We start from the raw sequence: 26061 nt of genomic DNA on the forward strand, positions 1-26061 counted from the left end.
AAGTAATTCTTCTAATTTCTCATTGCTATCCAGTACTGTGAATTCTTTCACAGCTGTTTTACCCTAGATTGTTAATGCCAAGTGGAATCAGCAAATACAATCTGGTTCAGATAATAATTATGGAAGATCAATCCTGCATCCGACACTTTTCTCCGTCCCCATTAAACTTCCCAGCATGTAAGACATGCACGCTTGGCTCTGCAAGGAAGGCCAGCCATGGTAAAAGGACCTTTTTACTCTTTTGTACGCACTGTTTAATCATTTCAGAACAACGCCATCCCCATCTCCATTTTTTTTCCATGTGTTTGCTCCCACATTCTTTTCTGTATAACTGTGTGTTGCTGCGGAGATAAGTTATGGCATACATAATTTTAAGTATTGCTGTTGTCCAGTTGCAATGTGGTCCAACAGCCTGGCGAACAGCCAGAGCAGCAAGGCAAAGTGTAGCTGAGAGCTGCTTCTGCCCCTCACCGTGAGGCTGGTGCCTCCCTGTGCCTCCAGTCCCACCACCAGCCAGCTCCGGACCCTGCCTAGGAGAGGGTCTCTGGCTCAGCAGGACCACTGCAGATGGTGACTGATGTCTTCAGTTTCCTTGGGAAAACTGAGTGCAGCAAGTGGTGCAGCTGTTACAGACCCAATGGCTGTGAAAAGGTAAACTTTGGGCTGTGTCGACCACGTTTCATGCCCAAACCTTCCTGTTGCTGTACAGAAGACATCTGCTGAAGTGGCCTTGACTTCTTCTGGTTAAGGACTCTGGACACTGGTCACAAAGTTCAGATTTCAAAGGGGCCACAGGAGGCTGGGACCCAAGTGGATTTCCCACCTACATACTGTAGGAGGTATTCAGCCTGCTGCTTGTGGAGCATGGCCTCACTTTTGAGATACTGTTAAGATACCATATAAAAATGTATTTAGGCACCTGTTTTAAGAGAAATTCTTGGACCAGAAGATAAGCAAGGGCTGTTATTGACTGCAATGCAATGTACTTGTTCATTTTATTGACTTTGGTTTAAATCTGTTCATCTTCCTTGGGCAGTTACTCCTCCTGAAACCAATGTGACTGTCAGCATGAATAAAGCGGGTAGAATTTGGCCCCTCTTAGAAGCAAACAGTCATAAATCTAGCTACTAGGCCAAAGCCAGGTGTTAGAAACAATGCTGAGGTTTTTCTGGAGGGAAAAAAATGGTAAAAAATGGAGAAAAGGACTAGGGAATGGAGGGAAAGAAAGAAAATATATCTAATCCTTATTATTATGGTAGGTGTTAAACTGGGCATCAGTGAAATATTTGTTCTCCTCTTTGCCACTGCTCCACTATCCACCTTGGTGATGTTCTTCAAGCAGCACATCGCTCTCACAGCTGTGGTTAAATACATTGTGTGCAGCTTTGAGCCTAGAGACGAGGTGCACGAGGAAGTGCAACCTTTCACAAGGATGTTTAAAAAAGTGGATGATGGTGACAAAATTTCTTGGCTAGAAGCTGTGAAAACACAATATAGTAGCCAGCAAGGTGTTTTGTTTTGTTTTGTTTTACAGGTTTTCTTCACCTCTAGTTTTTTTTTTTTTTTTTTAACAATATATCTTAATTTTGCTCTGTGGATGTAGCATGAGAATTATGTGCACAGAAAGCACCTGAAATCACTTTGTTTCTAGTTTCCTTTCATACGTTCAGTAGTATAAATAACTGAAGAGGATATTGCTTAACCCATAAAGCAAAGTGACATCATAATTTATTAATACAGAAGACACAGCTCGTTGCTGTTAAACACCATAAAGAGCTGAAAATAGAGCAGTTTCTCAGAAGGCATTGCCAATATGTCAGAGGAAAGACTTCCTTGATGCTCTCTCAGCATGCCGAAGATCCTCTCCATGCACTTCGACATTTTGGTTATTCCTCCCCAAACCACTCTGCAGCCCTCAAAGGTGGCTTTGCTGCCCATTTCCCCAGCTCCGAGTCCTTCCTTCTGGTGCTTTCCTCTTGTTGCTCACTCCCATAACCAAATAATATGCTGCTCCCGTTGGCTTTGTGGGGTGGCAGCAGGAGCCCACGTGTCCCTGTGGTGTCCCAGTGGTGTCCCCATGGCATCTGCCAAGGCGGGAGCCCCGCGTAGGCAGCAAAGGACAGGCTGCATCATGTGCAGCACCCAGATCCTGGCAGGGCAGTACAGCAGGCTGCACACCCTTGGGCCCCAGTCCAGCAAAGCATTTAAGCACCTCCTTACCCCTAAGATTTGGAGTAATTCCTCTGGCGTGAGCTAAGCACAGGCTTCACCGCAGCCTTGTGCTTCCCACGGTCTTCCCTTGAGAGGGCGTCTGGTGTCCCCTCCTGTGCAGAACTGCTCCCGGCTGATCTCTGCACACCCCCATCCTTCTGCCATCCCCATGGGCAACCCCCCAGGGCACCCTGCCAGTATCTGAGGGGCTCTGCCCAGGCTGCACAACAATTTTAGGATATTCCAGGAAAAAACAAACAACAAAAAAAAGCCACTTCTGCATGCTTTCCCCAAGCACTGGTTTGAGCCGTTTGGGCAAAGTGACCATGCGCCCATGATAAGATGTCACTCCCTTATCAATTGCACATCAGCAATCTTCTGGTAGGGATAGCCCGCAGCCCGGGAGGCCCGTTTGGCAGATGTTTGGCATCACTGCTCCCTGGCCACCTGGCTGCACAAGGTGCCTAGCTCTGCCACTACGACCTGAGGGAGGAGCAGGACTTCCTCCTGGCACCCCAGGGATTTTCACAGGATAACGACTGGAATTTTCACTCCTTGTTAATTACGCAGGTTGCATGTGCTTGGTCAAACCCCCCTGCCAGCACCTATGTCTCCTGCCCTGGCCTTGCCACAGCTCCCTGCCCACCCAGTCCCTGTGGGGACAGGAGCCAGTTCGTGCTCACACCGCTGTGGCCCAGTGCTTGCCGGTCCCTGTGCAGTGCCAGCATGTTGGCAGTTGGCTACCCCCCTTGAATCCCCCTCTTCTCTGGGCTATATGTGGCATTTCCAAGCCCTGACAGCCTGCTCTGAATGTTTTCCATATTTGTTCAGCCTCCTCCTCGGTTCAAATACCGGGAACTACTCAGGCAGCACAAAGCGAGGCTTTGGGGGGCAGAAAAACCCTCGCTCACCCATCGGTGCACGCACACGCACACACACGTGAGAAACAGCATGGGGAAGGAGAAGAAAGCCCAGCACAACGCGTCCCTTAACAGCCAGAGCCAGACACCTGAAGGGGAGAAAAGCACAGGCTCGAGCAAGATGCAGGAGCCAGCAATGAAGAAGAAGAAGAAGAAAAGCAAGGGGGATCCCAAAGCTGGCCAGGAGGAGGAATCCCACACGTGTTGTGGCTGCCGTTTCCCACTGCTGTTTGCTTTGTTGCAGCTGGTATTCGGCGTCTCTGTAACAGTGCTGGGCTTCCTTATGGCAGGCATCAGCTCTTCTCTGCTAGTCAGAGACACTCCATATTGGGCTGGGATAATTGTAAGCATAAAGTCTGTTTCTACATAAAGTGCCTTTGCCAGCATTAATGCAAGCTGCATGACGCTACACTTTAGACTAACCAACTGCATGCACAACACCATTCGAGTTATGCTAACTAAGAATGTTACTGGGATTAAACATCTGAATATGCTTTCCCAAGGAAACTGCTCCTGCAAAATAACAAAATCTTTCATATTCTTCCCTGAAATACAACAACAGATCTTAAATAAAACTCATGCTTGCTGGTCACTAGATGTATGTATGAGCTTTTGCTTCGCAGTGGGTTCATGCCTCGTGATGCTGAAAGAAATGCTGATTACTTATGCTGCCTCCCCCCTTTCCCCATATGAACCATAATAGTCAGGTTTGAGAAGCGGGGGCACTCTCAACTTTTAGCTGGGCATGCTGATAGCAGCACAAGAGGAGAAATGGCTGTCCACACAGCTTCCTTGCTGCGCCGCGATTTAACCCCTTTTCCGCCCATGGTTCCCAGCAAAGCCAAGACCGCATGTGACTGTGGGGCTCTGGGGGAGGGGGCAGTGATGTGCACGTGCTGGGGGGGCAAGGCAGGGTCCTGCAGGAAAAGGGGACCCCTGGGGGAGCGCTGCTGGTCAGGATGCCTGTGCTGACATCGGGGTCTGGGTGGCCCCACTTGGCCGTGTGTTCCGGTATGTTAGCAGCCTGGGATGTGCCATGGGTGTAATTCAATAGGCAGATTTTCTCCCAAAAGCAGCAGGCTTCAGGAAAATGGATACAGGAGCATTAGCACTACTTTGGGTGTTGTTAGACTGCAAGAACTTCCAGCAATGATCTGACGACCCAGATTTCTGGGGTTTGCTGTATGGACCCTGCTGGTGGGGGTGAATGTGCCACCTCCACACTAGCAAGCCCTAAGCAGCTGCTGGAGGCAGCAACCTAAAGGAGACCCTCAAGGTGGGCTAGGAGCAGGGCCTGAGCTCCCAAGCAAAGCAGAATATCCTTGCTCATCTCATCCTTCTCGTTTTTCTTGTGACAGAAGAGTTATCAAAGAGTTTAATGGTGTTTCATAGGGTGAGAGCCTGCCCTTGCTCAGGAGGAGGACTTCCTCTTGGGGGTCTTCTCTGTTAACTTATAAGGGAGAAGTACCTGTTATAAAATAGCAGCTTGTGACATTTTCACTCTTCCTGTTTATTTTGAGATCCTGGAAGTCAGATTCTCTTTTTTCCAGGCAGCGCAGCACTTGTAGCATCCCAGGTTAGAAATAGCTTTTGCAGGAGAAAAGTTGTCACAAAAAGACTGGAAAAGGACCAAGCTCAGCTGCAGTAGTGTATGGACAGGGATCTGAAAAAAACCCTTGGCCCTGTGAATGTCACCAGTGTCAAAGTGGTGCTGATCTGAGACATCCACACAGGCCTGATCTCCCTCAGGCATGCCTGAGACTCAAACAGCATCTCTGTTTTGTAAGGCTGAGCTGTAACCCCTAGCATTTTTAGCAACAACCGCCTGCAGTAGTGACGTCTGGACGACCACACAAGGCAAAGCCCATCGCTTTTAGAGTTCCCACCTGAAAAACAAGTGAAACTTGTTGTGTGCATTCCTGAGCTAGCCCACAGCTCAAAGCAGAACTCAGCCTGGGACCATGCTGACTGGCTCTCACTGCGTCATTCTCTTAATGCTGCAGGGGGCTGTCACTTCCATGGCTGTCGTGAGGACCTGTGTATACTGAGGGATGAGCATGGGGACCCATGGGGGGTGGTTACCATAGGTATGGTTCAAGTTGGATGGCAACTCTCACCATAGGGACCCTGGTGGGATGTTGAGCCACTGGCATGTCTATATCTGGTCTGATTCCTCCCTGGCTCAAAACAGCATGTTGCTTTTGATGCTGATTCTCCTCATGGTGATGGCAGGGACTGTGTGCCAGGGAGACATGGCCAAGAAGGCTTTCTTGCATGCTCAGCCCAAAGTAGAAGGCAAAGAGGGCTCTGACCTTGCCCAGTGATCAGATGCCAGCAGGGGAAAAGGGAAGCCAGGAAGGAGAGGTGGAGGGGGTAGTGAAGACCCAGAGCCTCCCCAACAAGAGATCATGTGGAGAACTGGCCATGTCTGATACACCACAGGAATAATGAAGAGTGCATTTCTAAGGGGCAAAATACAGGGGGCAAGAGGTGATGCTGCATTTATTGTGTTCCTGTGCTGTGATGTCCCTGTGGAGGTACCTAGTGCCCACTGGGCCATGAGGTGGAGATGGCTAGGAGCTGCTGACATGGAGCTTCTGGGTGTGCGGTTCATGGGGTGCTGCAGGTGAGCTGTGATGAGAAATGTGCTGAGTTCTGGCCTCTGGAGAGCTGGGGAGGAATGGCCCACAAAAGAGGGTCCTCAGCTAGGACCTCCTGTGTGTTCATGAATGTTCTATGGTCACCTCCTGGGCTGCTGTGGGAAGCTGCATGGAGTCAAGTAGTCAAGGGATGGACAACCTACCCACATGCAGCTTGTAGAACAAGCATCAGGGCAGAAAGTGACTTCCCAAAACTCCTTTATTCACACAGAAAAGAGCAACAGAACAGAAAGATGTAAAATACCAGAGCATATTTGTTTTAGTAGCATCCCACTCAAGAGCTCTTTTTAAGGGACTCAATTAGTATTCAGAATCAAGAACTTAAAAAATCTATTATCGAGACCTTTTTAGCAACATTAGAGATAATGCGTGAAGCTCATTCCTACTGTTACTCCATTGGAATTACACCAGGGCTGGATATGACCCCATGGCTGTTAATGCAGGATGACAGAAAAATGAAGGAAAATTGCTAATGTGTTAAATAGACCTTGATTGATGGGAGGATTTTTCTTCTTTATTAGTGTCAAAATGGTGACACCATTCCCTGCTGAAAACCAAGCACTATAGTGTCTCAGTATGAATGAAAAGAAACTTATTTAGTTAAGAAAAATACTCCCAAGGAAAACCAAACCATGCAAGGCAGTCTGGATCAAACCAATTCAAAACCTGACTGCTTTGATAGCACAGACCATGACACAGGTGGGTTCACCATCCTATGAAATAAAGCATGTGCTATGCTGACTGGGAGCAGAGGAGACCCATGGCACCAAAAAACATGTCCCCCACGAGGCTCCTGCCTTCAAGTGGAGCGCTTGCTACAGAAGGAAATGACACAGCTAGCTTGCATTGCATCAGAAGCAGTTCACTGTGAAAACCAATTAAAATGCACAGGTTTCAAATGAATTTCGTCTGAAATCCATGGGGCATTAGTCAGATACCAAAGAAAAGGTTTATGGACAGAAATACAGAGCCTGTGTGATTTACCACTTCTGCTTCGGCTTGAACAGCCTACTACCTAGTAAAAAGTCTGTGCTACATTGTAGGGACAGAAAAAGAAGTGCAATTAATGAGGGTGGCATTCACTTCACCTATTTGTATCCATATGCAGCAGAGGTGTCTAGACCATGGTTTGCATCTTCATGAAACCCCTGTCCTGAGCACCCAAAATTGCAGCCTGGGCTACAATGGCAATATGCTCCTTTCTGCTGTTTTGGAGGTGCTTGGACAAGCAGTTCACAAATCTACCCAGGAGTGCATTTTTTTTTTTTTCTTTTCTGTATCATGCCACAGACTTGCCATGTAGCTCTGGCCAAGTTACTTAACCTTGCTCAGACTTTGTTATTTCCCCTATAAAGAGGGGTTAATAATGGCTATCTGTCACCCTTGCTTTGAGATCCTTGGATGAAAAGTGTTGCAGAAGCAGTATATATTAATGGTGTCCTTTCATTCTTTTTCATTAGCTTGTGGCCTTTTGACATCCAGAAGAAGAAAAGATATGTTTTTCCTTGAAAATCTGCTGTTAGATTATTTCCATTGTGATCAAAAGTAGAGGGTATCTGAAATCTCACAGGCAAGCTCCCTTTCAGCCCTTTTGCAGACTCAGGCAGTTAAGGAAGTTACAGAAATGCTCATCAGAAAAGAATATCCAGGGTGTTTATTATTTCTGTCAGGAAGTAATATTAAATCCATGTATATATGTTTGTACATACATGAAATTTGGATCTTTAGAGACATTGAAAAAACAAAAAACCAAACAACAACAACAACAACAACAAAAAAAACCATCACCATCTGTTACCCAAGCAAACCAAGGCAAAAAAACATGGATCCATCTGTCCCCAGAGAAAAGGTCTCCAGGGTCCCATGGTCCTGGTCAGGGATAGCTTCATGGCTGCTGAGCCCCTCTCTGTTCTCCCACCCTATCGAGAGCAAAGTCCCCCCAGGAGCTACATGCCCACCAGATCCAGAGGGTCCCTGCACGATACCCAAGTGTTATCCATGACTCCTTGCTTTTTGGCCACACCACTGAAGCAGTGACTTCTTGAACCTGATGGAGTGAGGCTGTGTAACAGGACTGGTGGAGGAGTTTGGCTGGCTTTCCTGCTTCAGAGATCTTCCGATGCGTAGTGCAATGCAGGTAGCAAACAGCTGGGACCATCTCCCACTGCTGCGTGTCCCTATCAGATGCTGATAATTGAGATGTTTGTTTAATTGATGTCCTCCTGCATGCAAGTGACTCAGATGTTAGGTCCTGCCACCGCCTCAGCACGTGCTTGTGGGCTGGTAAGCCTCAGTGCCAAAATCAATAGTGCTGCTTGTAACAGCCTTTGCCTCCCTTGTTTTTCAGGGGCTGAATCATGGTGGGTCTGGAAGGGAGGACAAGTGATGTTACAAGGTTTCTGAACTCCATACCCTCATCTCTGCAAAGTCACTCCAGCCTCCCTTGTTCCCAGGGAGGCAGCAGAGCCCCTAAAATTAAGCTGGGTTTTTGAAACTGTAGAAGAGGATATTGTAGGGAGGATAGGTGTTGGGATTTTTTCCTTTCAGTACTTAAAGAGTTCTTATAAAAAGGGTGGAGAGGAACTCTTTACTTGTGTAGATAATGATAGGACAAGGAGGAATGTTTTTAAACTGAAAGAGGGGAGATTTAGAATGGATGTTAGGAAGACAGTTTTTACTCAGAGGGTGGTGAGGCACTGGAACAGGTTGCCCACAGATGGTGTGGATGCCCCATCCCTGGAGGTGTTCAAGACCAGCTTGCATGGGGCCCTGGAAAACCTGATCTAGTGGGCAGCATCCCTGCCCATGGCAGGGGGCTTGGAACTTGATCTTTACGGTCCCTTCCAACCCAAGCCACTCTATGATGATTCTATGATTTTCATCCTGGTACAGCACTGTCGGTGTTTATAACTGTTCAGGAGAAGCTTTGAGAACATTGTTGTGAGATGTATGCTAGTAGGATGGAGCCTTGCATACAGGTGCCTGTGGGAAAAAAAAAAAAAAAAAAAAAAAAAAAAAAAAAAAAAAAAAAAAAAGTACAGTGTTGTGTTATAAAGTGATATAAAATAGAAACTGAGGTTAAATGTGTCCTGGTGGTTGGTTATACCCACTCTCCTCTGGACTAGGATGGATTTGCTGTAGCTGCAGCTGTTCCTACAATGTAAATTGCTCCCAGCTCAGTGTAACAAAGCAGCTCAAGGGCCACCTTGTCTCTGGCAATTTCTCAGTACAGATGAGTCTCTGTAGACATATCCACCAAGAGCCTTTCATGTGATATAGCATGGCAAATCTATATGGGTAAACCCCCACCATCCTTCCCTCCCTTTCTCTTTCCACCCATCCCTGCTGCTGGATGTGAGGTATGTCTACGAGGCCCTGCCAAGCACCAGACAGCCATCTTATGCGTGAGGCAGCCATTTTGTCTTCCTAGCAGGCATCAATAATTGGGAAGTATCCCAAGCTAGGGCAGGTGGCAACCAATCCCCTTCCATGTCAATATGGAGGACGAATGACTATTTAAAAGCCCCAGAAATGTGTTCTCTTTCAAAGCCTGAAAGGAAAGAGACACTTTCTTGTTAGGCCTGGCCCCTTGCTGATTTTTTTTTTTTTTTGTTGCTTTTGACACCTCTTCCTGCAGCAATTGTGGAGGTGGCTTTCAGTCAGGCTTTACCTCCTATACAGCCTTGCTGGGTTTTTAACTTTCACTTGTTATTAGGGAAACCGATTTCAATTTTTAATAAAAGAGGACACTTAAAAACTGGTGCCATCAAAGCATCTAATGGAAATGACAGTCATGCAGGCATCCATTTTTTATACAAGCAAGCTTCAATTAGCCATGGGCAAACATAAAAAGGTTTGAGGGAGGACTGCCTCCAAGAAGAGCCTCCAAGTTCAGGTATTTAATTGAGCCTTCTTCAAACTGTCTGAAATTCTGGATGGTATTCAATGAGGTATGCTGCAGGAAATACACTCCGGTATACTCCAGTACTTGTCTATAGTCATACATGAGCATAGCACCAGATATATACTCTTCTGATCCCTCTGCCTTTTAAGCTCATTATTTTCTGAGAGTAACCATGCACTGATGTCTGTTTAACAGAAATCCATACTTTTATTTGGAGGAGGTGCGGAGTGGAAAACAATAGGAAGAAATGTTGAAAGGTCACCTTTCAGAAGGGAGTGGGCAGGGAGGTGCACACCAGAGGTCCATGTGATACCTGGTTAGCTGCTGACCTGATGCACCTACAGCTTCAGGAGAAAGCAGGGAGGAAATCAGAGTTCCTTACTGGATTATGCTTGTGTAAAAAGACTATGTAAGATCTGGAGAGGGAGGTTGTTCAAGCAGGTTTCTTCAGCCTCGGGAACCTTTTGGCTATAAAGAGATGATGGCATTCTGTAGCTTCACAACCATGGACACATTTCAAATGGCAAGTCTCATTCACAAAGGACTGTTAGCTGTGCTATGCTCCTCACATTGCAAATCACTGTTGGCTCTAGGAACTTTTACTTTTTTTGCTTGGTTCCCTCAGGCACTTTATTGCCCAGCAGTGTACTTCTGACTTAACAACAATAACGAACTGCTGCTGCAGCTCCTGGTTTTGTAAGTGATGGTAGTCTCGTGGTGCTTTGCCATGGGAGTTAAGTCTCACTCTAGGAAAAGTGACCATTGTCAATGCTGTGCAACTGACATAAATGGCAGAAATCATTACAGAAAAATATAGCTTCATTTGATTATGAGTGATTTTCCAGGGTTTTGATTACTTTACAGGCTTTAAAAGAAAGTCACATGTCTGATGCAGTGCATTATTGCAGGGTTTGAAGGAACATGTAGTAAAGACATCACTGTTTTAGTCCGTAGGTGGGTCAGTTATCATGGGGTTTTATGGATGTTAAAAGAAAGATTTCCTAGCTGATGATGGCCTTTGTCTGCAACCACAATATGCATCTTTATCATTCTTGTTAGAGCTATTATTTTGGGTAGACCTGTGCGGTGTCAAGAGTTGGACTTGATGATCCTTAAGGGTCCCTTCCAACTCAGGATATTCTATGATTCTATGATTTCTGGAAGTAATTTATATGCAACTAGACTTTCCTTAAATCTAATGAGAAATCTATGAGAGGAGAAACCACTACGGAGCAGTACCTCTGTGTGGCAGATTGACTTCTTTTGCATGTGGTAGTGAGACCCAGGCTGACCCAAGGCTGATGAAAGCTAGCAGTTAAAGCTGCATGTAGTATTTACTTTTTTTGCAGTTTCCTCAAACCTCATAAAGAAATGAGTATCAGTGTCACTGTCTGCAAAACTCTGTAGGGATGTCTGGTATCAGAGATAATCCCATTTCATAATGACAAAGCCAACAGGAACATTTTCCTTCTTGCATTAAAGTCTGGGTCCAGTGGGACTGTTAAATTTGGTGGATAGCATGGCTTCTCTGAATATTTGGACAGAAGCTAAGCCTTGCCTGATATGACAAGGCTGGTAATCCATCAAGCTAAATATCTCCTCTGAGGGTAAGCCAGAGACTTCAGAGACAGTGAAAAGATGTAATTTCTTTACCCTTATCCTTACAAACAGAAAGATCACAGTGATTTGAAGTCAGCAACTATAAAGTAACTTGTCCATAATGCAAATTTACCCCAAAATCTGTTAATAGCGTATTTTTCCCTGAAGTCGGAAAGTTTACAGTCTTGTTATAAATGAATAACCAGACTATGGTACTGAGGGCATCAGAAATGCCATGTGGTGTTGCACTGCATATACTTGAGAAGTATTGCCCTCTGGTGTGTGTGGTTTTTTGACCCCTAAAGGTTGTTGTAGGAGGTTCTTACTCACTAGCCCCAGTATAAAGAGTAGAGGAGTTATAGTCTGCCCATGTGAATTGCTTGCAGCAGTTGTCTTGTAGCATACTGTAGGCCCAAAGATGCTCCTTTAAACCGTTTTTTTGCCTCCTTCCTTAATTTCTTGGTGGATTTTTTTGACTCTCACACTTCACCAGTTGGATGTGACCAGTTTGCCAAGATGCTCTGGGTAAGAGGCACTTTTCTGGAGAAAGCCACCTAGTCTATAGCAACACTTGGGTTAAAATTGAAGCAAAAATGAGATTTTTTTTTCCCCACAAATATACAAGGAAGAGATACAGGCAGATCAGAGCAATCTGAGGTTTTGAAAGCTGCTGAAGTAAAGCAAACCACATTAATATGCCAGTGTGTGAAGATAAAGAATGCAAACCACAGCAGAAATTGGTGCCCTACATGTTCATATCTCCCCCCATTATGTATGTTACACAGCTATCTCCATCACCTTCATGTGGTGCCCTTGCATCTCCCGTACACCTTGTGCTTGGTTCTTAAGTGACCAGATGTGAGAGAGATCCAAGGAAGATCGAGTGACAATGTCTACGAGCTTTGCCCAAAGGTCTTTCTTGGGTCCCAGGCTGCCCTGCATTGCCACCTGTGTTTGTTCCTGTCGGAGATGATGAGCCTGTTTTTCTCATTTGTGATCCTTTTAAGAGTTGTAGTAAGCTCGGTGGGAAGGACAGGACTGGCTGGTGCAGGAGGATGCTGGCACCATGCAGATGGTGCAGATGGTGCAGGATGTCAGCCCAAAGTGCTTTGGTGCAGCTGGAGCTATTCAGCATGGTGAGGTAGACGAAAGGAAAGTTGGTGGTGAGGGATTTCAGGTACTACCAGAAATCAGTCTTCTTCCTAACTGCTTGGGTTCTGGTTTTAAGTTGATGAAGATATGTAAAGGCACACTCCTTGCAAGTGCTGAATGGATGTTGCTGTATGGTTGCAGCCTCATTGTCAAATATCTATTTTGCAGCAGAGCCTGAGGCTACAAGCTGTGAGAAATGCTCATTTGTGCTAGCCAGTGCGCACATACAGTTTGTTTGCCAAAGTCCTGTAGATCCAAGGACTGTGCCCTTAGATCCCCACGGGTGCAAGGAATATGCCAGGCAAATCAGCTGGAAGAACCACTTCTAAGTACTTTTGAGATCAGGCCCTGTTCCTGTTGCAAACTACAATAGCTTTAATTAGGTTCTCTTGACAGAGTGCTCTAGCCCTCTTTGGAGTAAGGGAAATTAAATGTCCAGAAAATGTTTATGCCTGTTTTGATTGTGGTTTTGAAATAATTAATTCTTAAGACTTTTTAGCCCTGAGATACTCTTGCCTAATGGGAAGAAAGTCTGCTACTTCCCAATAAAAAGAAATAGCACTGGAGCTTTTCTAGAGCAAAAACTTAATTTTTTTTAGCCAGTCCTAGTAAAGAGCCATTTTCACTGGATTGTAAACTGGGGGATTTCACAAGGTATTCCTTAACCAAAATTAAATCTGTACCCTTCCTACATGCATCTGTATCACATTTAGGTCTTTTTCTAGACAGTACTCTTCTATATTTAAATACTTTCCTTGGATAACCTTCCATGTCACTACCTATTCAGCAAAGGGTGTGTTAGTCCATCTGGAAAATTCTGAAATAAGATCTCAATATAAACTCGAGCTGAAATTTACTCAGCATAAAAATGCATATTTCTAGGTTTACAGATAACAGTTACAAGAGCTGATCTAATTAACTGCTATTCTGTAGCTCTTATAGAATCTATTCTATTTGTATAACAAATGCATATCGATTGGTGGCAAGCAAGTGCTAAAGCAAGTTCAATTGCATTTAACGATGTTGTATGCTCAGTCAATAAGGCATAGGAAGTGTCTGCTTCAAGCTGGGATATTGCAATGGCTATTGAAGCACTGGGATGCAGGATTACCTCGTGCTACTTCCCAATCAGCATCAACTGCATCCGTTGCCTGCTGTCAGGCAACTGTGTTAGTCACTTAGGGGGTACTGACAAATATTTACCAAAGGATTTGCATGGTTATTCTATTATACTTCACAGGTGTAATTCAAAACTGTTCTATTACTAATGTATAAAATAGAAGCAGAAAGCTGTTTTCTGTATAGATATTCCACGCTTTGGTATTGCTCAGTGAGAGAATTTACCTTTAAAGAACAGAAATGTAAAACATGTGGTGGTCATAATCCTCAGCAACATTGCTTTTTACCATCATTCACAAAAATGCATGCTTCTGGTTAAAAAAAAAAAAAAAGTATATAGTTATAAAAGAAATACTTAAGCCTTCCGAAATATCCTAGCCAAGCCTTTCTGGAATCCCCACCCAGTGTAATCTTCTATAAATACCTCCATATAAAAACACCTCTCCAAATATCTCAGTATATTATTTAAATCCCAGAGGAATTTCAGAAAGTGTATGCAGGAATGGAAGTCTCTTTAAATGACAGCCTTTTGTATGGGAAGCTTTCTGAAGCGGGAGGCCTGATCCTGACATGCTGAAAGGCAGCGGGGTGTTTGCAGGGGTTGTACGAGGCCCTGTTTCAATCACACTTGATCAGTAGGGGAAAAAATAAATCCAGGCTGGTAAGTGGCAGCTCTGCAGCTCGTGCTTGACCCTGTCCTCAGCAGCACCTTCTGGTAATGGGTGCAGCTCCACTGCTTCCCGTGGGCCGGGATGGATACCCAAAGGGAAAGACTGCAGGGACTCAGTCCAACAATGCTGCTGGAGTCAGCCGGAGGTGAATCTGGTACTGGGTTCATGCAAGTGTAAATGCCCACCAGTGTAGCTGAAGCAAAGCAGATGTGATTTATTGCTCGTCACAAGATCCTTTTAGCAGCAGGTACCAGCAATACTTAAGCCTAGCTTTAAGCAGCCCCTTTGGTTTGACATGAATCTGGGCATGTAGTGTTAAGCGGGTGTATATATGCATTTTCTAGTGCCTGCTGCAAGTTGTTTCCTACTGCAAGTGGGGAAGTTTATTAGATATTACTAGAGGTGTGATCTCCTTAAGGTTTAAGTTTTATGGGCATGTTAATTGAATTAAAAGATTAATATACAGTGCAAGGGACCAAGGACATAGGTGATTAATCCTGAGAAATAAAACATGTTTGAGTCACATAGAAGCACTACAGGGGGGAAAAATATCAGCACTGAAGGACCTTTGACAAGAAAGGTTGTTTTTTCTCTGACAACCCTGTCAGCTACTGCTGTCAACAATAAAAAGAAGAAAACAAATAAATTGGAGGCCGTGTATAAGTCATAGGACCAGAATATAAATACACATGACATGGAGAGGAGTAAATAATACTGACGCTTTCTTTGGAAATGTTCTCAGGCAATACTTCCTATTCATGTCTTACTGAAATGACATGAAATAAAACTTTATGGTAAAAAGTATTATTAATCACACAGGTTCTTGAGGGACGTGACTACCTGTGTATTCAAAGGCACTCTTCCTTTACTGGGCTACTGGCTAATACCCTACACCGACAATGAAGGTATAAAGAAAACTTTGGTATTTTATTCATCAGATCATAAAAGAAGCGTGCTCAGACATTGCTGTCTGAAAGGACTTTTATGCATTTTTCACTACAGGTCAAGTAGTCCCCTGAAGAGCCGGAAATCTCCACATGAGCAGCACTGCCATGTTGTGCAGAAAGCAGGTGGGGAAGGGACCATGAAAGATCCCAGACTTATGGTCCCATCCCTGAGCAAAGGCAATATGTGCTTTTGTCTGATTTTGCCTGGAGAAGGCAAGTGACATTGTTCTGGGAAGGCAGAAAAACCCAAATTAATGACAAGACTTCAAAACCCTCATAGTAATATGAAGCAGAAAAATAGATTCTTGAGAATTTAATAGTTATTATTTATAATCAAGCTGCTACTAGTAAAGAGGATGAGGCTTGCTCCTGGCCGTATGTGAAGACAAGCCTTAGCAGCTTGAAAGCATGCTGCCTGATCTCTGCTAAGGTCCTCACTACAGCTGAGCCCCCTGGGATCCCACCATATCACACCTGAACGTGTGACACGAAGTGACATTTAAGACCATGCACATGTCATCAGCTCACCTGTTTTTCCAAGGCAGCCCATCTGTGCACTGTTTCCTCCAAGCATAGCTCCAACCTACAACTCCCTCTTGCCCTGCAATTACAGGCAGGATGCCCTGATCCAGCTCCAGCAGCCCAGTGGTGGCACCTGGGGATGCCCTCTGGCACCCACGTGGGTCCTCCTGTCCAGGCACGGGGGAAGCTGCCAAAAAAAGATACAGGCTGTTTGCAGAGCTGTGGTTCTGGCCCATCTCTTAAAATGCCAAGTGTGTGCAGGCATGGGGATCAAGTTGCCACTGGTTGGGTTTCTCCCACCAAAGAACACAGATAGCACAGGTGAACTTGGGGGTTGAACATCCTAAATATTTCTGCTTTCCCAAAGACAAGGATGTGCATAAACCCAGCAAAATACCATGAGAAACTCATTGGAAGGTTAAAGGAATAAGTGATCAGATGTACACTGCTGCCAGGTGCCAACCAGCAGAGAAGAAATTTCATAAATCAGTGTTAAATACTCATTCACAAATTCTAGGCAAGTTGATTTCAACCTTGGTTTTATAAGGTAAAAGTTAAAGGAAGTCTGTTCATGGAAATGAGTCAGTCAGCTGGGAAACACCCCAAGACCTGCAGTGAATGAAAGACCCAGTGAAGGTCATGAGTTGGGCTCCTCAACACTTGACCAAGGAGAGGATAAGGTCCATGTGGGACTGCTTGATTCAGTGATGCCCAAATTGTGTTTTGCAGACAGTGGTGAGCTGTGGGGTGCAGGGCTGCTGCCTGCTGTCCATTGAAACAAGGGACACAGGGAACAGGGCAGGCAAGTGTAGTCTGGATCTGCCAGGTCCTGCATCCTCCTGTGATTTGCTTACTGGTCCTCCAACAAGTGTGGGAGAAGAAGGCTCTTGGTTGGAGTTCTCAGCACTATGGGGGCCTGGAAAGCACTGCTTAAAAAAAGGAAATTCCATTTATTGGGCTGGCTTATGCATTCCTCAGAGCAGGAGCTTCCCTCTTTCTGTGGCTGGAAAATGCCTACCAGTGAGTATGCCTCTTCAAATAAATCTCAATCTTCAGAATTAATAACAAAGACAGCTAAATGAATACTAAAGTGCATGAATACTTTTCCATTACTGTTAACCATCAGCAATTACTGCCACAGGGCTAAAATGCAGTCTCAGATTGCAGGGGAGATGTCCTCTTTGGTATGGTGTCCACTCTGGGAAAGGTTGAAAGCCTCTGCTATAAACTGTGCTGCTTCTTATCCTGAGGTAGCTATGATTACTGATTTACAACCACATATCCCACAATGGTGACATAAAAACCCAGACAGCATCCAGCGGTATGCAGGAAGGTGATCTTGGGGCTTACAAGCCCAGCTTCATAAGCCTTCTGCTCCTTTTTGACAGTTACATGGACAAAAGTTCAGTATGCATCCTGAAAGGGTCTTGCCAAGCTGAAACTTTGTAGGTCTGATTCACAAAGCCCCTCAGGGTAGGTTCTTTGTGCCTTGGTGTCTATGAAGTGGAGGTTAACGCTCTTTCCTCACAATCCATACATATGAGGCTCTTACACCTATAGCTGTAGCCCCTATGCAAAGTATTTGACTTACATGCTGCTCCTTGAGTTACAGACATGCTAAGACAGAAAGGTGTTTTGGCTTGAAAGATGTTATTTTTGTTGTTGTTGTACTTTAAAACAAACAAACAAACAACAACAAAACAAGAACAACAACACTGACACATTTTAAATCTTTTCCCTTGCAGGTCTGCGTGGTTTCCTTAGTGGGGTTTGTTATGCTTTGTATCTCATACCAACCTGATGAGAAGACATGTGTGCAGTTCACAGTAAAGGTACATTGACTTTTTGTTATTTATTTTTCTTCTTGTGTCATTAAATACAATCAAGAAAGTTGATGCTGGGGATATTTTTAAGGCCACATGAAAAGTAGTGAAAATGCACCTGAAATGCAAGAATGGTTTTCTGGTATTTTCCAAGCAGCTAAGGAAGAATTTGTAGTGTATAAACGGGAAACTGCAACGAATATTTGAAAATTGAACAAGACACTTTTTATTATTTGCCATATTTTAAGAATATTAAGGAGAGACTGATTAACAAAGCTGGAACAATTTGCAAATTTTCAGTGAAAGATAGGGGTTACTGATTAAGTAGGGACGATCAGAGAGAACCAGGTAAGAATTAATGTGAGATAGAACAGGTCCACTTTAATTAAGTGTTAAATTTTAATGTGGTCTTAGAAGCATCTCCGCATCATCCCAGCAGTTTTGCTCCTCACCATGAAATAAGAAAGTGATTGGGCAGAGGTTCATTAAAAAGCGTGTCTGGAAATCTCTGCCTACCCACCTTTCTGGTCAGGGAGAGGGCTTTGTCTGACATAGTGCCTTCTGCCAGGGTCGGGCATTGAAAACATGGGAAAGCATTAGCACACCTTGGGAACAAGTGTTCTTCCATGAACGAAATTCCCATCTGAGCATTGCAAAAGAAGCACAGAAGCTGTGCACCTTGTCCTGCCTCAGACCCCAAAATCATGCTTCAGTGACAGCAATAAGTGACTAGAAAATGAATGCTGAGGGTGCTTGTTCCAGAGGGGAAATTTCTAACACCATTTATCTGGACTGGTTTTCCTTATTATTGTAATTTTGATGGCTCTTAATATTTTTCAGACACATAATAACCAGGAAAAATACCAACACAAACAACACAAAATAACAGTGATTATTAACTGAGGAAGGTAGAAGGAAATCAAATGCAAGGAACGGATTTTCAAAACCTGGCATTCGTCCTCCCTTAGAAATTAGGCCCTGGAGTGTCTTTTGTGCCTTTCTAAAGCTTGTCCTGTGCTTACAGAAAGAAAGGAGGAAGGAGAACAATTATTTCCATGCTTTGATTGCCTTCAGGTTCTTGTCCCCTCACCTTCACACATGGCAGTAAGCACAGCAGCTGCCTGGGGAGCTGCAGAGAGGGGCGGGAGCTACCATGACAGGCTTTATGGTGCTTGCCCAGCAGCATTGCACTGAACTTCACTCCTCCCATGCAGGAAGGGAGGCATCTATCCCTGGTGGTGGGCCAGTGAGTTGGGCTGGGTGGCTCAAGTCTCTTCCACTCCTAGCAGCAGCACCAACATGGGCAGTGAGGAGCGTGGGACATTTCTCCCCCAAGAAAATAAATACTCTTGAAGTGCTCCCTGAGTCATGTAAAATGGGTTATTCTCATCAGTTTTGCCAGAAATGGAGCTGAAGTCTCCCTCAGAAGATTTCTGGTGCAGTCAAAAGCTGGTGGGCTGTTGCCCACTCAGAGGATCCTCCCCCACAAAATCCACCTTCACACTGTTTACTATTGCACCACGCCACAGGACTGGGTCAGTCCGAGGCTCTTCACCCCTCCTGTTCCACATCCCCACTAAGAGCCAGCATCCCCCTGTGCCTCCCCTCCCCACTGCCCCTTCAAACAAACTGCTTCTGGCTATGGGGCACGTACCTGTTTTAAACAATGTAGGAGCTTAAAGCCTCTTCCTGGGCTTTGATCACACAGGACCCATCTAAACCTCCAATATCATGTCTCAGATCTGCAGCTGCCAGTTGAAGGCTATTCTCTGAACAAAAGGAAAGTGATATTATCTATTTAGCAACAAAGCTGAGTATGCAAAATTATGATCATGAGCCGAAGACAAGCTCCTGAAGTTAGTTCTTGTTCCACAGGGGCTCTCCGCTTTGTCCAGCACTGAGGCTGGGTCCAGCCCTATCTGCCCCAATTCTCCTCCTCAGGACTTGCTGCCTAGTCCAGGCCCTGCCCTCACTTTGGTGGCTGGTGCCCACTGGGGCTCCACACAGCTGCTGAGCATCCTCCTAGAAGACAATTTTAGTTGGTTTCTCCTGGAGTGGAGGAAGCACCCCAATATGCCTTATGTAGCCCAAGGTTCATTTTGGGTGGAGGACCACACACATACAGCTCTGGGAGGTTTTAGGCCACCCCCAGGGTGACCCTATTAAGACTGTGAGGGACTCCCTATGGTGGGAAACTGGAGGAGAGCCACACAGTCGTTCCTCTCTCTTGCCAGCTGCTTCTTTCATTTCACACTTGCATGAGCCCTGGAGCCTGTCAACAAAAGGAGGCACAAGAACTGCTTTCAGCAGAAGCCCCTGTCTGAGACTACTGCAGGTATCTGCAGCACCCCATGTGTCAGCAGGAAGGGAGGACAACCACCACTGGGAGGGTGGCTTCCACCATGCTGGTGGTGGGTGGGGGTGATATGTGGTGGACCACCACCATTTTCAGGGGCATGCCAGTGAGCTTCAGGGTAGCTTTCTGCCCCTGCCCCTCCTCTGCTTCCATGGGAAACATGTCCTGATCACAGCATGTCCCCTGGCAGTGTGACACCCTCTACTCCTGCCCACCCATCCCCGGCAGCCCACGCCATGACACACACGGTGGTTCCTCTTTCCTGCTCAAGGTGGCTCAAGACTGGGCCAGCACAGCCTTCAAAAGGGGTTCTCCAGACCCACGTCAGCAAACCCTGCTGGTTTCAGCCCTGATAAGTGTGAAAAGCCTTTATTATGAAACACTAGATGCATATTAGATGCTTTATTTTCTTTTCAGCATTGACCAAAACTATCACCGCTAAATACTGCTGAAAGTTTCTTCCTCATATGAGGAAGCTGAGGGAGGATGAGCTGCCATGCTCTGACCTCATTGTACACTGCTTCTCCCTTCTTCCTTTTTCTCCTTCTACTTAAACAGCAGTCACCGTGCCTATTTCTATGAGGCCACTATAGTTTTCCAGTGGCATGTTCTAGTTCCTGGGCAGAGCTCACTGTGCAGTCATATTTGCAACATTGAAGTTGCCTCCAGGTCTGGCATGTGATTTATCTGCTGATGGGATCCCAGTGCTCTTTGTCTTGTGCTCTCTCATAGGCAGTACTTGCATTTGCCTCACCTTTGATATTGGGAACTGTGTTCATTTTTGGAATCTTGTAAAGTTATTCCTCTGCAAATACCTTGAGAGAATAATGCACTTTTTGGAAATTGCCCTACATCCCCACGCATCTCTGTTCACCTCTGAGGACTGCCAGAAGAGCTGCCCATGTATTCTGTGTGTTTCAGCGGGACTCTGAGATTTCCTCCCCCTTCGGTACATAACAGGCACGTTCTTGCTCACTGTACCTGGAGGGTACATAAGGTTGTGGATTTCATGCTAGTTTGTGCTCACTTTGGATAGAAGTTCACAGTGAAATGAAATACATGCCAGGGGAGAAGCAGGCACACCACGTAGTCTCAGCTTAACATCTCATTTATTAGGGAGGCCTGATTCTGTCCTCCACTGGGCTGAATCCGGGGTTGTCCAGCCAGTCCCCCAGGGACACCTGCCTCACAGAACAACTTTTGTCCCTCAGAGAAGGAAAATGTTCATCAGTGTTTGTCCATTTTCCATTTTGCCCACCTTTTAAAGCAATACCATAAGCCTGTGAAAAATCACAGCTTCGTTTGGAGGTCTCCATCAGTCAGCTGTGCTCCCCTTTCTATGTGCTTTATACTCAGAGGTGTCCCCATTTCTCAGCTTCACCTTTCCCATGCACTGTTACCTTGAAAGCTGCAGGGGTAAAAGATTTGCATTTAAGAAGAGCCACCCTCATTTTGAAGCTGCCTTGGGTTTAAGACTGCAGGGGAAGTCATTAAATTTAATAGTAGCCAGGTCTTGGAATGAAGATCTAGCTGTAGGAATTCTGTTAGTTGGCGAGGAAAATCTATTTACAGCTTGAAGACTAGCAATAAGACTAAATATTTCAAACTGAAAACTGAATAGGAAGATTGATTTGCACTGTAGATTTAAGACAAATACGTCAGGAGTGTGAATTTTATCAAGATATACATACTTGGAGTTTCAAGGTCATAAAAATGCTTTATATTGATAGTCTGCTTGTGGTATTGAGGTTAAGAGATAGGGAGAGAAGCCACTGTTTAAAATAACAGATTCCCAGCCATGCCATGTGTCTGACAGATAAGACACCAAGAAAAATAAATGTTTTTACAGTGCTGAACAGAACCAAAAATGGTATTTTGGCTAAACACAGCATATGATTTTAATATAAATTCACACATTTTGTGTGAACAGAGTATCAATTGCCAGCTCCAACCATTGATGGGGAGGGAAATCCATATGCTCTGGTATCCAAAGGTCTCAGGTGCAACCCTGAGCAACAATGGCTCCAGAAGACTGCAAGTTTCCATGTGCTTGTGGGGATGGGCTCTGAATAGATGCCCTCCATGAAAGCCACCCCTACTTTAAAGCTGCCACTGCTGTAAGGAGAAGGGGGAGGTGACAAAGCCGTGTCCTTCTCATGCAGTACTGGGGTGGCACTGGGAAGTCAGAGGCACGTGATGCTCCTTCACACCTTTGAAAGGCTTCTTCCTCATGTTCATGGGGTAGATTTTCCAAGGGGATTTAGCATGGCATGTGCTTCCTCATGGAAATGTGCCAGGACCAGGAAGCGGGCAGGCTGGCTGCTGTTGCAGGGCCACGAGCAGGAGATCAGACATCTCACTGACTGATTTGCAAGTGTAAATCAGATTTGTTCGGGCATGCAAACCAAGAGCCAGGAATACCATGTGAGCCAAGTCTCAGAAACATCTACTTCTCAGCACAGCTTGGGATAATATGTCAGCACAAGCCTCAGTCTCCTTACCTCTACTTCAAGACAGCTACATTAATTTACCTCAACTGATGACTGTAATGATGATTGTAATGACTGATGACAGCCAACTCATGGACGACAGCAGGGGAAGATGCTCCCTTCCTCTCTATAAAGCTGGAAGTCTTCATGGTGCTCTTATAAAGTCTCAAAATTGCAAGGCAATGCTCATATAAAATAGGCAAGACAAAAATACTAGCTCTTGAAATGATCTGCTGAACTTTGCATCACCAGGGATTTATATCTGCCTTGCAATTTTTGAAGACCACAATATCCAGACAGCACATTGAATTCATGCATTTCCTGTGAAAAACATGTTCATGTATTCATTCTGTGTTCCTCATTCTTTGTGTAGATAGAAAATGAGTGTTTTATTTTTCCTTCTTTTTTTTTTTCTTTTTTCTTTCTTTCAGCTGATGTATTTTCTGCTGAGTGCCGTGGGTCTGGTTGTCTGTGTTCTGGCAGTGGCTTTTTCTGCCCACCATTATCTACAGATCACAAGATTTACCTGTGATACCATCCTTGAGTCCTGCCAATGCAAACTGGACACGACAGACCCCCTCAGTAGGACCTTTGTCTACCAGGATGCAGACTGCAGCAGTGTCACCAGCATGCTCAACCTGTACTTGCTTCTGCAGATGGTTCTCAATCTGATCGGAGCCCTGGTGTGTCTGTCGGCATGCTTTGTGATGTGGAAACACAGATACCAGGTCTTTTATGTGGGCGTTCGATTCTACCCTTTAACTGCTACTGAAGGCCAGCAACAGAAAGTATAGGGTTTGGGCTAGCAGGGGGCTGTAGCCAGAGAATGGAAAATGTCAGCATACTGCCACCATAGACGCTGCACATGGGTGAGTGTTTGTAAGGTTTTTGACAAGGAAACACATTCACACAGGTTAAATGAATATATTTTTCATTCATTTTATGAGCAATTTGTATGGCTACTCCTACAAAAGGTCCCTAGTGAGACTATCTAGAGGTCACCCAAAATCCTAAAATGCAGCTCTACTAGCACTCACGGAAGAGACTGTTTAGTAGCCATAGACAACATGAAAGCTTAAAAAAATCATTGGGAACTCAACTGCAGGGCTACAGACATTTAGACATCAGGTCCATTTCCCTTGCTTGTAGAGATCTATTTCTGCCTTCAGAGGAGCTGTACTGACTCCTACCAGATGAAGATCTGGTCCAAACTGCTTTATTATAATTATGCCAATCATGCTTAGGGAATATATTGTCTCTTGGATGCAGTAGGTATAATCCACACTAACCTGATGGGGATTTACCATATGGAAAGGTAATAAGGGAGGTCAAGACCTCTTCAAATGCAGGCTGAGATCAGCAGCATATGTGAATATGCTGATGACTACCATGTAAAGTACATGTTTCAGAGCAACTGGTGATGTTGGTTACCTAACCCAATTACTAAAAAACACCGTTTTCTGTGGGTTGACTGATGGTGATGGGGTAGGCGCTGCTTCAGACCCCTCATTTCTGATGAATGAATGCTCAGCGCTTTGTGAGAAAAGATCGATTTAAGAAACCTCGAGCTGATCTCCTGAAATGGAGGCCCCTAAATCACCAGTCATGTTGAAAACCCTGTTGACACTGCTATAATTGCATGCTCCCAAACCCGGCATCTGGCCAGTTCCACCAATTATGCTCACAGCACAAAAGGCCAAGTGCGTTTTTGGTGTAACTCTTCTGAAGACAATCAGCCTCACACACCAGCTGTGGATTTGGGCCAACAGCCCTGAGAGATATATCCCTGCAACAATCAATGTTTTTAAAATGGGGTGGAGGGAGGGAATCAAGAAGAGACTTCCAGTCTCCCAAAGACATCATTTGTGATAATGAGGGCAAGAGAATGAGGATTTCTTAAAAAGCAGCATAAAATAACAAAACTGTATTCAAACAGCACTCTGAAAGTGTGGCTCTGAAAGTGCTTTACACTTAATTAGCCTGATACCAGGATGGGTATGCTGGCTTGTCCCTTGGTCAGTCATCTCCACCTGCACAGCATGGGCTCCCCGGAGGCAGGAACAGCCCTGAGTTGGCAGCACTTCTCCCCACCAGCTGTATCAGCACAAGTGCAGGGCAGCCAGTGCTCACACCCTGCCATGAGTACAGATTTCCCAGTCCTTGCCAGGACCAGGGTGTCTCTGAAGTGGGGTGGAGCAATCACAGGCCAGACAAACTATGCCACAATCATTATAAGCAAGGAGGAAGCAAGCAGATTTTTTACAAGGCTTCAAACAAGCAAAAACTTTCTGTTTCTTCTGGAAGAAAAAAAAAGGCACCAGTGAGTCAAAAAACTAGTCTGTCAAAAAGCTAGTTGTGTAAGCAGCTCTAATCCCACCCAAGAAGTGCCTTCCATGCAGTGATCACACATCATGCCAAGGCTAGACTGGCATGCCTCCAGGGTCAGAAGACCAGTGTGGTTCAGTCTCCTGTGATCCACCTAGAGCAAAGCAACGTTGTAAGTGCTCATATTTTTGTCATGAAGACAGCTTCTAGCGCAGATGTACCAACAGTCACCAAAATGCTCTCTGCTGAGCTGCAGAATGACAACTTTTCAAAAATGCAAGTTTTGAGACCAGCTCCCTAATTTTTTTTTTATTTTTTTTTTAATAAAAACAAGTGACACTAGCAAGCATAGCTGCAGGGGTACATTTGTGAGGACTCCAGTCTGCTTGCCCATGTCACCACCTATACTAAGTCCTAAACTGGATTATCAGGTATGCTTGGGGCCAGCTGAGACAGCAGTGGAGTGCACAGTGGCCCATCAAGGTGGGACCTGGCGTTGCAGTGGTGGGAATCAGCCCATCACCCCTGACTTTGGTGGAGCGTGCTGCAACCAGTGCTGGTGGACCTATGCCATGGCCCAACTCCCATATGAGGTGGATACATAGGAGTTTGGGGGGCTTACTCTTGCCCTCGCCACCAGGCTCTCTGCCTTGATGGCTATGAAGCCAGAGAAGGGCTCTGCTGGCAGAGCAGGGCACATTTCCTACTGTGCCCCTTCCGAAATCTCCTGTTGTTCAGAAAATAACTGGGTACCTGCCTGGGATATCTTTTGGGGAAGCCCTGGTGGATTTTTGGATGCTCTCTGGGGGACTGGTGGGGAGGGATATGGGTGACAGGGAAGGGAAAAGGGATATTGATAAGACAGCCCACCCTGCTTAGGAAGCAATGTTTTAATAGCAGTGCACCCTCCGCTTTGAGCCACCACCACTGAATTTGGCTCATTCATCAGTGCATTGCAGCTTAACCTTTTGCTCTGGAAGAAAGCAATATTCATTGTATATTCTATCGGTGTTCGAATGCTTTATGAATAAATTTGGGGCATTTTGGTCTAGCAAAGAATAATTTCTGTATTTCCTCTTTATATATTTTAAGAGCATAAAATCAAAACAGAAAGGAGAGACCAGGAAATGCATACAGTAGCTCTTGGAACTGTGTTTCTCCTGGGTATGGTTTTACAACAGGTATTTTGCTCAGATCAAGAATTTTGGAAAGCACTAATTAGAGGATTAGCACCTACCACAGCACATTCAGGCAGCTCCCAGCCTTTTCCTGTCAGGGAAATTCATACGGAGCAAGCCAGGAGACATGCTGGGACTTGCAGGCACAGAGAGGACAGGGGTGTTGAAGAAAAGAACATTTTAAA

General features: G+C 45.2%; 1 protein-coding gene across 1 annotated transcript; it reads left to right on the forward strand.

The window, feature by feature from the left end:
- The first annotated feature begins 3068 nt into the window (after positions 1–3068).
- SSPN (sarcospan) lies at positions 3069–25772 on the forward strand. The gene is made up of 3 exons (XM_082756412.1): positions 3069–3474; positions 17451–17537; positions 22805–25772. The coding sequence occupies exons 1-3, from the start codon at positions 3163–3165 to the stop codon at positions 23165–23167; spliced, it is 762 nt and encodes a 253-aa protein (XP_082612538.1). The 5' UTR covers positions 3069–3162; the 3' UTR covers positions 23168–25772.
- The last annotated feature ends 289 nt before the right edge of the window (positions 25773–26061 follow it).

The sequence above is a fragment of the Aythya marila genome (assembly GCF_965140915.1).
Source record: "Aythya marila genome assembly, chromosome: 1".
NCBI classification, from domain to species: domain Eukaryota; kingdom Metazoa; phylum Chordata; class Aves; order Anseriformes; family Anatidae; genus Aythya; species Aythya marila.